The sequence below is a fragment of the Amia ocellicauda genome, chromosome 16, assembly GCF_036373705.1.
Source record: "Amia ocellicauda isolate fAmiCal2 chromosome 16, fAmiCal2.hap1, whole genome shotgun sequence".
NCBI classification, from domain to species: Eukaryota; Metazoa; Chordata; class Actinopteri; order Amiiformes; family Amiidae; genus Amia; species Amia ocellicauda.
The window spans coordinates 5,713,860-5,729,577 of NC_089865.1; the positions used below are offsets into that span (position 1 = coordinate 5,713,860).

Here is a 15,718-nt window from a genome sequence, read left to right on the forward strand (position 1 = left end):
GTGACATTGTAATCAGACATATGGTAAATAACTGAGGACTGTTACAAAAACAGATATTTTAGAAATGCAGCAAATTCAAGAATGGGTAAACTTTCACATGGCACTGAATTAATTACTGTAGTGAACTTTCATAGAAACTGCTTTTCCGGAATGTGCCTTATTATTGGACTCATCTGGGTCATTGCTAGTTAGGCAGAATGACAAGAATGGTGTACAATCCCTATATCTCTGTTATAGTGTCTCTTTCTCCACAGATTGCTCTTAATGGAATGAGGATTTCTGTTTGGCTGCAATCCCTTTGTTCACTTTCTGCCAAATCGTGAAGCTGTCCCACATAACAAAATGTAAGAAATGGAGACATGAGGGGAAATGTTAACATTCTGTTTTACTGCTTTTAAACTTCTTTAAAGCCCGTTCATCTGTCTTTGATATCAGGCTTGCCAATTTTTTTTCCTGTTTTCGCACAAGAAGATTTCAGCCTTCTCACCAGGAGCTTCCTGGCTGTAGTGAACAAGACGGGCTGGTTCTTTGAGCTGTGGCTGCTGAGCTTAGGAGAAGAAGGTCCAGATTTCCCACCATGACGTTCACACACAACAAGCACTATCAACTGTAGACTATTGCAGATTCTTCATATTTCATTTTTACCTCAATTGATGCAAAACAGCTGGACATTTCTATAAACCAACTGTCTGTATCAATCCATCTAACCAACCAACCAACCAAACATCACCTTCACGGTACGTGATACAGATATCCTGTGGCTTCACTGCTATTAGAGTAGGATCGTTTTTAAAACCCAAAACCCCACACTCTGTATTCACAAGAGTGGCAGACTTACCCGTGCATGGCGTGCAGAGCGTGCGGCTCGTAATGGTATCTCCCCTCATGGTGGCGCATGTCAATCGGGATGGGCGTGTGGAATGTGGGGAATATGTGGTGTGGAGCTGAGGAAGAGAGAGAGAGAGAGGCAGACTTCAAAAAAAGCTGGACTTTCAAAAAAAAAATATTTCAAAGGCAAAAGCGCTACAATAAAGCAACATGAATTTCAGAGCAAGCTGAGCAGTTTCGTGTAAAATATTGGCACTATCACACAAGAGAAGTGGAATAAATAAATAATCAAAGTCATCCTAAGAAATCCTACATCTCGAACATAAAAGATCTCCAACTGGGCTTTTGACAAAGACCTGCAGCTAGACGGTCTTTGAACTGGGGGAGATGATAGAAAGTATGAAGGAAAACTGCGGGCTGCACGCAAACAGGAGCTGACAGCATTGGGAAAATCCTTTTCGAGCTGCTCTATCATATGCTTGAACCAAAAAGCATCTCTCTTCAGGGGAAAGTGTGCCGGCATGAATACGGACCAGCCTAGGGTATCAAGTCAGGTTTTTATTAAAACAATGTAATGCACTAATAGCTTGTAAACAATGGTTAAAGGCTAACAGGAAAGAATGCCTGCAAGCCCTGGAACACAAATTACTCAGCACTGAGGGAATAATTAATACCAGTCATGCACAGGCTAGATTTGGTCAATATTGCCGACCCCTTTAAAATGAAATACTGCTGTATTTATTTGAAGTTGCTTTACAGCTTAGTAATTGGAACCTTTTACCAAGTCAAGCTGTTATGCAGGTCCTAGCCAATTAAAGTGTGCTTTTTATATCGGGTGGATTTTTTGTAGATGATAGCCTTGACTAGCAAAAAAAAAAAAATCAAGGTCTTCTGTAATAATCCTGCAAGTTGGCTTCGTGAATGTTGTTAAAACTTGGTTTTGATGGCAACACGTTTTTTTATTAATTGTCGAGATTACAAGCAACCGCAAATGACTGTTAGTATTGTTGAGCAAACTTTTCAGCACTTTATGAAGCGTGCGTTACCATCTTAAATTTTTTTTACTACATTTTGTTTCTCATTAAGATTTTTCCTTCAATAACTTTCTGGTTTTGGAGAATTTCCATCAAAGTTTTTTTTTTTTTTTTTTTTACACTACCTATCTGAATGTTGCTCAACATCTCGAACATTCCCCATTACGGCTATTTCATACCTTCTAATTGTAAACCCAAGTGACACTTTCTTTAGACGAGCTGGGGAATTATTATTTCTGGATAGTATTAAAATTCTTTCAGCATCACATGCATCAGTGAGTCAGTTTTGACCTCAAAGTGGAAAATTCAGGGGTCAGGGATTCAGATCATTATCTGTACCTGAGCAGGAGAAAGACCGTAAAACCGTCTTTAAAAGCCTCTGTGTGAGTCAGCAGTCCAAGAGCATTCTCCTCTCCGACTGCTCGACAGCATGATGAGGCCAGTCATCCCCGCGTCTCAATGAAACAACAATGCCCAGTTTAAAACGGCGGGGAGATTTAGGCATCGTTTAAAGCATCTCTCTCTGACAGGGACTTTTAATTGGAATGCAGAGAGTGCACTTATTTATATATGTGTTGTTCTCGTGATACAGGGGCGACTTTTAGTTTGTATTCCACAGCCCAGTCTATGTATCTGTACTAGACTAGACTAGACTTGCAGTAGACTTGAAATATTTACTGAATCCATCGAGTAACAGTAATATGGGCTGCTAATACTTTTACTTTTCAGAAACCAGACCAGAAGGATTTCCAGGATGTCAAATACCGCACTTAGTGATCAATATATTTAAACAATATAAATCATAAAGTCCATGACCATCGAGGAATTCAAACGGATAGGTTACAGAGAAAATAAAACCAAAAAGAAAACTAAAATCAAAACCTCTAACACGAGAAAACTGATCTTTAATTCTGAAATCTTACCCTGCTAAAAAAAAAGCAAGAAAAAAAACTTAGTAGACAGATAAAACACATACAGTCTACACAAGTAGAATTTTAGGTTCTTGCATAATTAACCAACGCAGCACATCCTGAGATATATCAGATGAAAGCTGATTGCATAAAGTGCATGCCACATTTGTCAGTTTACTGCAGAGTGTATTTATTGATTTATAATAAATGGTTGTGTGAGCTTTTTAAAAAATGCGTGTGATTCTTGCACACGTTATGTTTTCCATCTCACAGTTTTTATCATGGAAAAAAGCCTGGGGATGGATGTTTAATTGATTTAAAACATAACATTAAACACACACCTGAAACCAAGACTGCAAGACAACAACAAGAAGGCACAGCAGCTGTTTTTTCAACACATCAACATGGTGACAGAAGCAGAAAAAGTGAAATTGTCTCTTTAAATGTTCAACTTGAGGACATATTCAAAGAAGATGCCCCCCCACCCCCACACTTTTTTTTCATATGTCAGGAAAGCAGAAATTTTTTATGGTGATGTGAAGTAACCAGTATAATAGTCCACTGTTTAAGTGCATTGGGTGGTTGAGTGGGTGCAAGCAAAACAGCTTTATTCAAAGCGCGGCTGAAGTTAATGCACCATTAATAATGGTCAGGGTGAATTATCGGAGGGGATAATAGGGAAGAGGGGTCGAGGAAGGTCTAAGACAAAGAGCGCCGAGAACTGGGTCATGAAAACATGACAGAGCGGATCAGCCCAGAACACCACTGGAATTCTCTTAAACTGAAGTCATGCACTACTGCGCTGAATATTAACTGGCTCTGGAAAGTTGAAAAGCCCCGAGACTCCAAAGGAACACCATTAAGTCCGAGACTTTCTTCTTTTCAGAATGTGAAAAGTCAGTATTGAAGTAAAAGAAAAAAAATCTTTTCAAGACAATCCAGCTTGAAGAATTTTTCATGGGAACCCCCCATCCCCCCCAATTCATATCTTATATACATGCTTTGTAATTTTTTTTATAAAGCAACAATGTATTAGTTTAGTGCAAGTATATATTTTTTTTACATTAAAAGCAATTTTTCTTGTATTTATTTTTTACAAGCAGACAATGTTTAAACTGTATGAAGAACTGAGAAATTACTTTAGCAAGGGATAAGTAAAGTTTTAAGTTGTATGTCAGAAAAACATTGCTTCTAGCTGGAATATCAGAACAAAATCAGCACACAATCACATTTACAGAGCTCCTAAATCTGTGTCTCTTTGTAGACAGAGAACATTGCAAGCATTGTGTCTGCTACCCTGAAGTGATATACGCGGCCCGTTCTGTGGCGTTAAGGTCTCCTTGTTGTCTCAGAGGATCCTGCGCGGGTATTTACTGTGCAGCCTTGCCATTCCTCCCCAGCAGAGCCCCAGGGAGAAATCGGCACGGTTCGGCTGTCCTGAGCCGGTCAGCAGACCCCGCGATGGGGGGATTGACCGAGCAGGCTTATTCCATCACCCAGACAGCTCCATTGTTCGCGCGCCACAGGAAGAACAAAAGGCGAGCGCTCTGGAGAGTTCAAGAGCTGCGTTTACCTGATTTACTGGGCCTAATCCCCCCGGCATGCGGAGCTGGAATGTCGTGCTCAGACCCTCGCATCTATTAGTCTTCAGGTGATAACATTTGTTTTCACATCTGGTGAAACATTACCACAAACGCACTCTCTTTCTCTCTCAGCCATTTCCTTCTACCAAGCAAAAAAATGAAACAATTACATTTTATTTTTGGTGCTTTGTACAGGAGCGTCGGTGTGATCATGTTGTAGTTTAAGAGGCTCCAAAAATAAATTATTGGCCGTTTCAAATACTTATTTTTCACTTTTGCACAATCTAACGTTTCGTAAGTATATACAAAGTTATTTATGTTGTTATATATCATTTATAACATGTTTATTATAGTACTTTATAACAAACAGTGTGAAGTGTTTTCTTCTATTAATGCTTTACTTATTCCCTGCATTTGCAGTTCTTTAATATACATCCTGGGATCACGTCATTGCTTTATAACAGTCAGAGCAAATTTATTACAGCTGGCATCATAGTAATTTGGATATGCTATTTGATGCCAATGAGAAGGTGTAGGCATTTTAAACCTCACCTTATATTGCTAATTGAACAAAACCAAAAAGAGAGTGTACTATATAGAGGGTACTATAGATTGACCATGTATTGAGAGCAGTAAACATCTCTCAGGTTTTAGCTCTACAGTCAAAGGTTTCCTGGATGTATACGATGAGAAAGTTTTGCTTCTTGTTTCTGTATGAAAAAAAACTTGATCTCCTTGTGTAGACAATACCAGGTGTTAAATATTAACAAAAAGCACTCTAAATCTTAAAGGAAAAGAAAAACATTCACTTTTCATGTCCCGGCTGAGATCCTTGTTACTTTGTACTGCAGTGCCTCATCCTCAGAGGAAGTACTCAATAACAATAATAATATCCTGAAAGGCTAACCCTCTGCAGTGTAATTAAAAAGCTTTTCTGTCTAGCTCGGAGAATGAGGGGGAAATTAAAATCAGACAGGAAATTCCACTAGAATAAGCTGGCTTCTGTCCTAACTACACAGCCCCATGCCAACTGCTGCACAAGACGGTACTAAACTGCACTCTGGGAATGGCAGGTCGACTCTGTGGCCTTTGATGGTTACGGTAGCATACAATTTGTACCAACTTGCTCCTGATAAAAAGGAGGGTCTTTTCTGTACACATCTTACTTACCACCAACTACAGTTGTTATTCACTGCGTAGGTCAACAGTCTAGCATTCCCCTGCTTCCCCGGGCCTAAATGAGTTACATACTACAGTACATACATATTTAGTCTGCAGTGATATATTTTCCCAAGACTTTGGTAATTCGTGGCGACGAAGGGATAACGTTTAAGACAGTGTACGTAAGCACTCCGCACAATGAAAGGAGGCATTAAGTGAATGGGTCTTTTCTTCAAATACCACAAGGGTTTGTAAAATGATACATTTTTAATTGATGTGGTATTTTAGGTAAAAGCTAAGTGGATTAAGTTAGGGCTTCCTACTTTATAAAGAAAACATGGTTCTGCAGGTAGAACAGCGACACTTACGAATGCAAGACTTGAACGTGGCGCCCGCGTTAGTTTAAATTGAGATGGATTGTAGTCATGGAATAAAGTCAGCATGTGCTACAACACAGGTGTGCTATATCTAAACCACATTCAACGCCCTTTTTTAGTATATATACATATATGTTTGAACACCCTTTCCCTTACTCTTTGGTAGCTTTAACAAATAGTACATTTAAATATACAAAATGTAAAGCCCTACTGCAGACAAACTATGTAAGTGTTAAGCAACCAAGTAGATATCTTAAGTTGGCAGTTTTTCTTTTTCTCTTAAAGGTTTATGGCTTTGAAAGTTTTGCTGAAGCTAGTTTTTACTGTGCCATTAAGGAAATTCAGTCGGCAGACATGAGCTGTTTGGACCTGCAAAGAGTAAATCTTCCCTCGGACTGACATTGTTTCTTGACAAGATGTCTGTCTACGTTGCCTTGAACCTACAGTTGTGTTGAAAAGGCAGGAAACATTTTAATTAAGCTTCTAAAGTTTCCTTACTTAGGATAGCATTCTTCAAAGGTGTTTTAAAGGGGATTATGAAACTAAAGTATATGAGTACATTTAGTCTACTATGATCTTAAAGAGGATTTAAATTAAATTTAAAAGGTTGGGGCTCTGTTTCTGGTGCTGAAATTGAACAGCATGACAAACACCAGTTTCTAAAAATTCTATTTATTTTGTATCTGGACTGAAAGCATTTTTTAATAATGTGTGCGCATTGTGTAAATATAGAACAAAAAGTCAAATGTCTAACTGAAAAACGTATGCTAGAAAATGTTAAAAATGAAGGAGAATTACGATTATGCATAATTATGGAGCACAGTGGAATTGCTGGGCGGCAGAGATTTTTTTTATTCTGTAAATACATTAAGCAGAAACCCCAAAATAGCATGTGGTTTATTCAACTGTAAATTTTACTGTCTGGATAAGCAGTATTCGAGAGCAAAAAGGATACGTTCCTATATTTCTACAGAATTGTGTCATTTTTGTCTTAGTCCAGATGTTTCACATCCTTTGCAAGTATCACAAGTGCTTTCCTGCTGCTGTTTACAGAGTTGGACCTGCTTGCTGAAAGTGCTGGCTGGGTTTTGCTGAAACACATTCCTTCTTTAAAGCCTAATTGGTCCAATATCCTGAAATGTTATAGAGAATATTTTCAGTATATAATTTACCTTTTAAGTCTTGGGTTTTCAGGGTGCTTTTAAAAACAACACGTTAAGCCTTTTTGGCACTGACCATGACTTACCTCCTTCAGCTAGCTAATGTCTGCATTTAAGCAATCTGCTCTTCCTAGTTTTAGTTACAGACTTTCCATAAAGTAGTCGCTACATCATGAAGGAATAGGCTTGCCATTTTTTTTTTAAAGAAGGATGAAATTAATACGAGACTTTCCCCCACAACAATTTTATGGAAGATGTGCAAGGGGGAGGTGGTGGCGATAGATACAGTCTGTAAAAACTAGGAGTTACCTGTGTTCATGATCATTTTCTTTATTTTACGTCAGTTTTGCGTTTTAGTTTATTTTTGTTTTCTCTTTGTTTAGCTGTTCTGTGTCCTCAGTGTTTCACTATACTATAACAAAAGTAGTTTTTAAAGGAGCATCAATCATTTTAAAGGTTCTCATCTCCCTTCCTTCCTTCCAAAAATAAACTATTTAGGGAAAATTATAACAATAACAGTATACACACACACACACACACAAATATATATGCTTTTGTCAACCTTGTCATCTAAGAGGGTGTGATGCCTGGACCCTTTGAACAGTATGTAGTCTAAGTAAATGCTCAGGATGAACCATAATTTAAATAAGCAAAGAGGCAGTGGGTTTGGTGAGAGCACGAGGGAAGTTATCAGCTTTCAGCAGCTGTGTTTGTCGTGCCTGCTAATAACCTCCATGCATCATTCTGCTCTCTATGAAAATGCTCAGACTGGCATTAAAAATGGACTGGGTGTGCTTCCACTGTGCTCCTCATTGTGCTGCCTACAAACGGCTTGTTGTTTGCATGCTGTTTGTGTAATTTGGGTACTTAAGACTGCAAGGGTCTCGCGTAGGTCCCGAAGAGTGATTACGGTTCAGAGTAATCACCCACCTGGCTGTGTGTTGATTTATTGCCAGCTCAGTTAATAGCTCTGCTTAACGCAGGAGTTTGTCGAGATTAAGTAATTACCTTAAACAAAAAGTTTATTATCTTTAAGACCAGGATGATAAAAGGTTGGCTGTCGGGAAAACCTGAGCTAGAACTGCATCTAGTGAACGAAAGCAATAATTAAAATACAATAAATTAAATTAGAGTGGGCTAGGCTGTCGTTCTGCTCCCGTGGTTACATTCATATTACCCTGCTGGCACCCTTACTAGGGGGTTGCTGGAATTATACTCCACTAAAGGGCACAGACTGCACAGTGAAATTACACTGAATTATACTCCACTAAAGGGCAAAAACGGAGCGGTGAAATTACACTGCACTACCTAATGTAAATTAGGCCTGGAACCACATCATTTTCAATAACAGAGATGGGTGTATTTTTTGTTTTCTTTTTCAAACCTTAAAAGTAAAGCCACAAGAATGTCAGTGATCCTTTATGTAAACTTGCAAATGTGTCGGCTGAGATGTCAGAGGTGGACTCAACCCTACAGCCACACAAATTACATGCTTTAAAATTAGATTGTGTTGTTTTTCCACATGGAAGTTCTTCAGTCTTTCTCTATGCACAAATACACACACACAGTCAAAGACAAATGTATTCCCTCTCCTGAACAAGAAAATCATGGACATTTTTTTCTTGTATTGTAAGACCTGCATGATTGATGAGCTTTAAACAGAACTAACACATGCTTCATGCTTTTTGGAAATGCTGCCATTCCCGTGGAACGCAGATATCTTTAACAGACCAAAAAAAGAGCGGCTCAGACTATCTTTACAATGCTTTTAAAACGTACAACTTCTGCAGATAGGAAACTACCTCTCCAAGTGAAATATGCTCTTCTACATTATACTGAAGAACAAAGAGATTTCTATTTATATGACAACATAACATAATCTTCCAGCACTGGGCCTTGTGTAAACTTCGGCCGATGTGCACTTTAACATTCGATGTGATACAAACCAGATGTTCCATGACTTTATTCTAAAACACCTCCAGCGCCATTAATCTGAGCCTTCCTTCCCAAAATGGGTAACTCCACGTTTCAGTGGCCGCACTGTCGTCTGTGCCTGCACCCGCTCCACATCCAGGCACTGCACATTTGCGAACAACTTCGGGGAAAGGAAAAGAGCTTAATTTGAGATTCTGATCTTGAAGATCAGATTTTGGAGCTGCGCTCACCGAGTGAATTTATGGAGGAAGGAGTCATGCTGATGTTTTATGAATCACTTAAATCTTTCAGGTCTGTTCCACAGGCTTTTCCAATGTTCTGCCTTGGTCGCCCCTTGACCTCCTCACCACAGCTGATCTAATTGCTGTCCCTTCATACAAAGGCTTTCTTTATCAAAGTCATGTTGAAAATGTTTGCGGTGTGAGTTCAATCTCCCACAGCACTCTCCCCAATAAAAGTACCAGCCTCTTAAAACAAAACTCGCAGAGTGAGGAAGTGCCCAAAGCAGTAAAGTAGCAGAAGAAAACGGACTGCGGAAATCAATTTAAAGATGTCTTTGCTTAAGGTTACTTGGTGTTAAATCCCAGCAGCGTGTTTCCATGGTTGTTACATGGCTGGTGAGACTTTAAGAAAGATATTATGATTTTAGGAGACAAGAAGTTTGAATAAACAGCCATGCATGCATCATAAAACAGCAGAAAATTCAGAGCTTCACATGCCAGCAACCTATGAATCTACAACCAGAAGTGTTGATCACAGTTTGAGGTACAACTTTAACTAACTAGTAAAAACTGAGGTTGTTTTTGCCAGCAAAAGCTGAAAGCTAACCGTAAATTTAAAATGTCCATTAATTCTCATAACAGCACCATAAAAAAGAACAGTTCCACACACCCTGCAAGAATGTCGTCATTGGCTTTTGAATCTTTATGGCTATTACTTCTTTTAATCAATTCTCTTTTTAGGACTGCCGTCAATGCACACAGTGAATAGATAACTGGAGGAACAGGATGAATTCTGATTTCTTAACTCCCTTTGGAGGGGCCTTCTGTTTCCATATCTCATAAGCTTCCCAGCAGGGTCTTGATCAGCACGAAAGCAGCTCCCACCCCCTCTCCTGGTCTAGCCTCATCAACTGAGCAGACTGACAGGCGGGCCTGTGTGGATGGGTCACTGTGGACTTGGGATGGTGCTTCAGCTGCCAGGCTACACTCCTACAGAAGCCATACCCGTATAACCCATCTCATCTTCAGGCAGTTTTCCAATGCTCTCTGCAGTGCTTACTTTTTCCAGTACAGGTTGTGTTTAATTTGCGACAGTTGTAGGGTCACCGAAGTAAACACTGACAAAAGCATCAATGTGTAATGGGAAACTATGCACTGAATTATATATCCTGCATGTGTTAGCCTCCAGTGTCTCCACGTTTGTAAGAAATGATACAAAGATTAGGCCGGTTACCTCCACTTCCTAGCTTGTCTTTGGATTATACACATTCTGGAGAAACAATCTCAGTCAGGGACTTTCTTGTAAAACATAAATTAGTAACAGCTGCAGGGTGCAGATGCCTTTAGTGCTCTTGGCTCCTGCAGACTTTGCAGGGGTGCTGTGAAATCAGTCTGCCCAGTTGGGAACCTTCTCCTTCACTGTATGCTGCAGGCACTGAAATTTGTCTCGAATTGCCTTAAACCTTGTATGCTTTCGAAAATTGCCCTATTCTTTATCACATCGGTGCTGCAGACATTCTTAGCTGCAGATGGCAGCTGTGTTTTTTTTATGTTTCCGGACACAACTAATATAATAACAGCAAAATCCTCCTGCTTAGCCGTTTTCTTTTTCTTTCTTTTTTTAAATAAGACCAGAAAAAAATAACTTTAATAGACAAGCATTTCAACTTCATGTCTCCTCCAATGCCAAAGGCAGATGTTGAAAAAGACACCTAATTAAAATGTGTGTCTGCTGAACGTGTTGAAGTCTTATCCATAAAATATTAGTATACTAGTAAATGCATCAGACTGCAAACTTAGAAAAAACACTTAGTACCTCATGCAGTATAGAAACCTCCATAACAACCAACAAAACCAACCTTGGTGTCAGATTAGTTATATCCAAAATTGTAGAGCGGCTCCATTTAGAGAGTTCTCTTATTAGAAAAGCCAGGAAAGACAGTATTGTGCAGGCAGTGTCAAAGCTATTAAATACACAAATAGTCAGCTGGAAGGCAATCTCTTTCCTAAACTCTTAGGGCCTATAAGCAGATTATGCTCTAAATTAGTACTCACAAGAAAACAGCAAATTTCAATGGGCCACAAGAAAAGCAGTTAAGAAACTTGAGTGTCCAAAGCCCAGCATGGAGCTTTGAACCAGCTAGGAGGGACGGATTAGTTTTTACCCAACTTTCTCCCTCAACAATAGCAGTGTTTCGGGAATCCATTCCCACTCTCGGTGCTGATTAGCATGCAGTGCGGGGGGGGGGGATGCTGGAGCTCAGGCAGGCTGGAGCACAGGGGTCAGGTGGCTAATCATTAAATCAAATTGCTGTCATCCCCTCACAATCACTTCAGCACAACGAAGGGTTATCCCTCCAGTTTATGCAAAATAAACAGCTTTACTAAAGATTGCAGTTGAAGTAGTGGTGGAGGAGGGGGGGGGGGGGAAGGGACTTATACAAGAGTCAACAATGGCATGAATTACAAGACAAACTTCCACAGCTGCCAAGCAAACACATATTAGACATTTTCGATCTGTACAGAAGCTGCAGAGTAACAGTGCTGGCATCTGAGAAAAAGGACCTCAATATAAACAAACAGTGGCGAGCGCAGACTGAGAGAGAGCCGACATGCTTGCCCTATTCGAGTATACTTTTCGGAGTCATCTGTTTATATAGGGGAACATCCGTAACTTCAAAACATTAAATCTCAGCGAGAAGAACTTGGTTGGCTGTGACATTTTTTCCACCTCAGGCAAATTGCCCAGATTATGTATTTACCTCAGGAAGGCCTTAGCCCACATATGGGAAAATGTTATTGCCCTATGTTTCTTTTAAATGCCTTTTATTGTATGCTTTCCCTGCTATGTCTCAGTTTGAAGCCCAGTGTATCCAACAAAACAGTGGTGAACTCAGAAAAAGGCAAGCAGACGGCAGTTGGACAGGTGATCCGTCCTAAAAAGACAAACCTCTGGTGAAACTCATCAAAAGACCTTGTCTTTATGGCTACTTAGGTATGGGCATCCTTAAGAGGGTGGTAAGTCTTCAAAGCAGTTATTTGTACTGGGCTCTTCATTACTTTGAAAATAAAACACTACAGGACAGTATTACACTTCTCAGACCTGACTGAAAACCACACTAGAGTATCTATTTTTGGCAGCGTGCTTAATAAGCAAAATTGAAGTCCCACGGTTTTGCTTTTTAAAGACAATCTTATCTTATCATTTTTTAACTTTATAAGTTCTCTTCTGCCATCTGTCTGTTCAGCTCTCAGTTACATTTCTATGACATTGTTGATGATCCTGCCCTCGGGGCTTGAAGCCTTATCTTTTTTTTTTTTTTTTTTTTGGTAAGAAACTTCATTATCTGTTTTGCTTTTAATAATGTAAAACATTTCTATGACATATTTTTACAGTTCATTTGACAAAGATGACAAGGAAAATAGATTCCCAGGGTCTCAAACTGCAGTGTAAATCACCACGGTAGCACGGCAGCTATTCTCCTTCTTCTCTGGTCTCCACAGGAATCCATTTTACTCCAGCATGGCCTGTCTTTCTTCTGCCACCTTTGCTTTAGCTTGTGTTAACTAGTTGGCCACACATTATTGAGTTTGTACAGGAGAACTCAGCCATAAGTAAACCTCTTGTGCTCACCGTTTCTTAAATATGCAAAGGAACATATTTACTTGGCTCACATTAGATTCTCCGACCACAAAACCACCAAATTCATTTATTTAATCCAACAGGACTTTGGTACAGTAAAAGCATATTTTAAAAGTTAAACAACACCCTTAATATTGAACGTACTTTATATGGTCTGCAGTCATGGACCAACATTTCCAATCCATCCTAATTTTTCAATCCGAAGCTTCAATCCCATATATGAATACCATTCACAAAATGTGGATATGTATACAATTTAGAAGAAAAGTGTTCTAAACAATGACATTAAGAACTGCTTTTGTTAAATGAGATATAAATGAAAATAAATGTACATATAACTAGCTCATGTCTCCTACATTTTTAGTTAATTAATACTCCCCCCATTCTCAGTGACATTTGACCTTTGTCCCTTTCAAAACGCATCCAGCAAAATGTGGGCCCCCACTGAGCCATCCTTTGAGAACGAGAGGCCACTCCAGCTGTCAGGAACAATCACTGGGCTTGGATCTGCGCAAGCCTTCAGGAGCCGTAATCTGCTCTTAACATCGGATGCCAAACTTTTCTCCAAAAATACTTTTACCTCAGCTTGGCAAAGGTTGTTCCTTAATTCAGAATGCCTGCAGGGTGACGTCAACTGAGTGTCACACCTTCTTTAACTAAACAATACAGTACAATTATTTGATAAAACCTAAAGTATATGGTAGACTGTAGTCATAGTTTATTAACATGTAATTACACATGTATAATTGAATGCCTCCACAGTTATACCTCTGAGAGATCAACTGAAGTTCAAATTAATGAGAAAGCCACTATGGGAAAACACCTGTCCCCAAGCCCGTGGGGGGTTGTTCTCTCTGGAGATATCAGGGGAGTAACACTATCATAAACAGCCTGATGTATACAGACTCGAAAGTCTACACGTGCCTCCACTGTTTGATTTTGCCATCGTTCTCCCTCGAAATAGATATGGAAAGTATACTAAAACATTGTACAAAGATTAATCTAAGATTAATCTATAATAAGTATATTTCCTACAAAAGCATTTGCAGGGGTGTTGCAACATATAACGCAGGTTGGGTAGGTTCAGCGTTGCATCCTAAAACTCCGCAATGTAATTGTTTCTCAGCATCAGAAAAACCTGTATTCTCAGTAATGTTTTATATTTGGCATGAGGCGAGCAGGTGCTTGTTGCTACAACCTACTATTCCAGGGTGGAAGACATTTTGCTGAGCTTTGGTTTGTGAGGCAATAAAAAAAAAAATCAGGACAAATAACAAATATCTGGTATCACTTTCAATCCCTCTCACTAGGTTAGACAAGTGAAGCTTGACAACTGTGTTGCAGACTCAGTCGGATGGAGCGGAAGGGCAGCATTTACAGCAGGTTTAGACTGAAGCCCAGCTGTGTCTGCTGTGGGATATTACGGTGGTTTTGCTTTAGTGATGAGACCAGCCGAAGACGGGGGGTAAATCTGAGAAGGGCCGAGACCGAGTGAAGCCAGTATTCTTTTCCCTGCTGAATAAGCAAGGGTCTGTTTGGTTGCGTTCAGGGGGAAAAAGTGAAATGTTTACTTGGCTTTAACACAAGTATGAAACTAAATAAATAAGGCACTATGAATAACACATGTAGCTTTCTTCTTCAACAAATTGGCAAAAAGGTCAAAATATTTAGTTAAGAAATCGGGAAAAGAGATCCAGAATCAGCCATTATAGATGTCATTTTTGATTTGGGTCTTTATTTTAAATAAATATGATCTGTATTGTATGATCTCGGCAGTGCAGATTATATGATTCTTTAGTATTCTGTACTATTGAACAATTGAACAATATGTTTTTATTGGACAGGACCATTCTCAGGATATGAAAATATGACTCCATAATGCTACAGTAGTTACTACTCTCTATATCATATAATTTTAGGACCCCAATGCAACACTGTCTTTAGACAGAAACATAAAACCGCAATGCCTCAGAAATACCACGGTAAAAAGATACATGCTTAACTCTCACCCCAATAAATTCAGTGAAACAACAAATGTCAGCATAGTTATGTATGACCTATAAAACTGGATTCAGTCGCCTACCTGTTGATCTGTGCAGATGTGCTACACACTATGGCATGTAAGTGGAGAGCAAGTAGAGAGCTGGTCTATGACTTCAACTGGTTTGTGTCTCGCTCCCCCTGACTTTTGTGAAGGCTCAATCAGCAAAGTCTGCAGCAGCTCAAGAGCTCAGGAGCTCAATCCCATTGCTGTAATTTTTAATTTAATCAAGCTCACAGCGGCCGCGGATGTCTTCTCGTTTGATTGCACTAAAAAGCGAGCGGTAGTCTTATACTCCCAGTTCTTGTTCGCATGCAGTCGAAGTCTCCTTGGCACACAAGCAAATATTGTTGGACAAGACGGGATGTGATTGCACTTGCGTGCCCAGAGCCCCTCAGCAAACTGTAATATTGATCTTAGCACAACCTAAAGGGACTAAGGAGACTCAAGGAGTTTGGACAAATACTTGTGCCGCTTTTCCTTCCCACTTGAGAGTCTGCTGAGATGGCCCTTCAGTGTTTCCCCAAGTAGAGCACCTCCTGACCCCTGCAATTCAACAGCTGAATACAAATTGGGGCCCAGACAAAACCAGGCAAACAGAGGACTGTTAATAATAAAGTGCTAAACAATGATTGCAGTGTACACAATTAAACTCCAACCCAAACCTCTCATTACTGCGCAGAATGAACTGAGGTTTCTACCCGGCTTTTGAAATGGCAGAGTAAATGGTACAAGTCGACCAAAGAAACACATCAAACATGGAGAATCCCCCCCCCCCCTTTCCGAGAGCAAAGAATGGTAAAAAGGCCCAATTGCCATGTATG

General features: G+C 39.7%; 1 protein-coding gene across 1 annotated transcript in view; it reads right to left on the bottom strand.

Annotated features, from left to right (window-relative positions):
- The window catches only part of gli2a (GLI family zinc finger 2a), a 91,538-nt gene that overhangs the window by 34,970 nt on the left and 40,850 nt on the right, over window positions 1-15,718 (bottom strand). The window contains exon 3 of the mRNA XM_066687612.1: window positions 839-944. Coding sequence (XP_066543709.1) covers window positions 839-944 — 106 coding nt within the window. The remainder of the gene's footprint in view (window positions 1-838; window positions 945-15,718) is intronic.